Source organism: Seriola dumerili, unplaced genomic scaffold, assembly GCF_002260705.1.
Source record: "Seriola dumerili isolate Sdu_G_001 unplaced genomic scaffold, Sdu_1.0 BDQW01000388.1, whole genome shotgun sequence".
NCBI classification, from domain to species: Eukaryota; Metazoa; Chordata; class Actinopteri; order Carangiformes; family Carangidae; genus Seriola; species Seriola dumerili.
This window is the reverse complement of record NW_019174643.1, coordinates 1320337-1322486: the sequence shown is the minus strand read 5'-3', so window position 1 is coordinate 1322486 and position 2150 is coordinate 1320337. Positions and strand designations below refer to the sequence as shown.

The 2150-nt window shown below is 42.1% G+C and overlaps 1 protein-coding gene across 1 annotated transcript in view; it reads left to right on the top strand.

Moving 5' to 3' along the window:
* Positions 1 to 1763, top strand: part of LOC111233330 (type II inositol 3,4-bisphosphate 4-phosphatase-like) — a 19157-nt gene extending 17394 nt beyond the window's left edge. Inside the window, exons 24-26 of the mRNA XM_022761113.1 lie at positions 1 to 43; positions 166 to 320; positions 1457 to 1763. The exon at positions 1 to 43 is cut by the window's left edge and continues 55 nt beyond it. Of these exons, the coding sequence (XP_022616834.1) occupies positions 1 to 43; positions 166 to 320; positions 1457 to 1577 (319 nt within the window). The 3' untranslated portion in view covers positions 1578 to 1763. The remainder of the gene's footprint in view (positions 44 to 165; positions 321 to 1456) is intronic.
* The last annotated feature ends 387 nt before the right edge of the window (positions 1764 to 2150 follow it).

Here is a 2150-nt window from a genome sequence, read left to right as displayed (position 1 = left end):
GAGGAAGAGGAAGAACGTGGAGGTTCTGTGGATCGCTGCGATGGTGAGACGAGTGTGAAACAAAATCTGAAATTTTACTTTTCATACTTAAAGCGCTTTAAGACGTTAAAAAAGGACGTGCGTGTGTGTGTTTGTGTGTGTGTGCGTGTGTGTGGGCGTGCTCAGGTGTGTCGGAAAGCTAACGGCGTTCGTCTGACCAGCTGTAAGAGTGCGAAGGACCGCACGGCGATGTCGGTGACACTGGAGCAGTGTGTGTTACTGAGAGAGCGACACACACTCAGCCAGCAGCACTTCAGCACCGCGCTGGACTGTATGAGGAGGTGTGTGTTCATCTGTCGTCCCTCTGAAAACATGACCTTCCTTTCTTTTCCTCTCCTCTCCTTCTTCCTCCTAAATCACCTCCTTTGCTTTCCTTTGTCTTCCTTTCTTTTCTCCTTATTTTTATGTTGCAGAACATTTTCAGTTTAACCTTTTTTTCTTTTTCCTCTTTTCTTTTTACTTCATGTCATTCTCACCTTTTACTTCCATCCTTTTCCTTGTTTTCTCTTTCTTTCTTTCTTCTTCCTCATGGGATCACCATCATCCATGTTTCTGTTTCTTCTCTCCATCTTTCTTCCGACACCTCCCTTTCCTTCACACATGCACACAAAGGTCTCGTCTGTCCTGGGGGCAGATGCTGGGCTGTTATGCCCAGTCAGGGTTGACTGTCTCTGGGTTAGAGCCAGCCGAGTGTCCCTCTGGTCTCCAGAGCTCCTGGCTCCCTCTGTGTTTGGCCCCCAAAGCTCCCAGACGACACCTGTACCCAGTGGCCTTCCTCCTGGTGACCTCTCACCTCCTGGTTCTGTGGCTCATCCTCAGCCTGGTTATACTGCTGGCCAAATACCAGTAGACCAGCACAGACTGGGAACACTGGGCGCAGTGGACTGGATGGAGATGTCTGAACATTTTCCCAGACACTGAACGAGCCTCATGCGAGAACATCCTCATCCTAAATTTCTCTTTGTTTTCTCTTTTTATTTTTGTGCGAGTCGGATTCATCAAACTCCTGCTGATGCCTGATGATGTCACATGTTCATGAGATTTGATCATTTGCATAATCAACTCCCCCGAAACCGGCACATTGGATGTTCCAACAGCTGATCGATCTCAAATCAATCGCCATTTAAGAACAAATCTGTTTCTACGAGTGGTTCGTTGCACGAGGCCCAATGTTTGTTTCTTTATTGTTTTGGGAAATATTTATTTGTTATTTATAACTTATTTAACTGAACTTAACTATTTATTTTTATAATTTGATTTATTGTGGATGTATGACGGAGTTTATTATTTTTGTGTGTTGTTTTTTTTTTGCTGTTTTCAGTTTCTGGTATTTGTGACAAATACTAACTCAGCACCTGGTCATTCATATGCACATGTATTTCTGCATCAATGTGTGTGTGTGTGTGTGTGTGCGCAGGGATGGCTGCAGGATGGAGAACGTGCAGAAGAACGTGGGCAACAGGAAGTTCGCCTTCAGCAGCGTCCAGCTCCTCACCTTCCCCAAACTGTACAGACCTCCAGACGGCAGCTATGGATAGACACACTGACAGTTTTGTTGGTTCCTGTACAGCTTGTTTTATCATAAGACTGTTTTATCATGTAAAGTGTATGTCGTGTTATGTATGAATGTAAATTTTATTTTAATGACCCTCTGTACTGTTCACTGGGGCTGCAGGTGTTTGATTTACAAACATGTTTCTGCAATAAATTAATACTTGATTCTTTTCTGTCAAATATTAATTAATTAAATCCAATGGGTGAATGTACTCAGTGATACAGGGCTGGATTAAACCTTCAGGGGGGCAAAAACAAAAATCAGATGAGGCCCCAATACTCCTAATTTGTCCCCAGAAACCAAGACAACTGTAATGATTTCTAATTAAAGACATTTGTTCAAGAATATACACCATGGAAGTATTAAAATCTCATATTTTATAGTTATTTTAGCACATTTTAAAGGTATTAAGTCTAGATTTTGACACATTGTTCCTCTACAAGACCTCAAGATTTTATACAGATTGCAGGAGCCGCCTTTAGCCCTCATAATTTTAGTTTTTTATTGTGCTTTATTGCTGCATTTTACCAAACAAATTTGTAATTAATCAAATTAC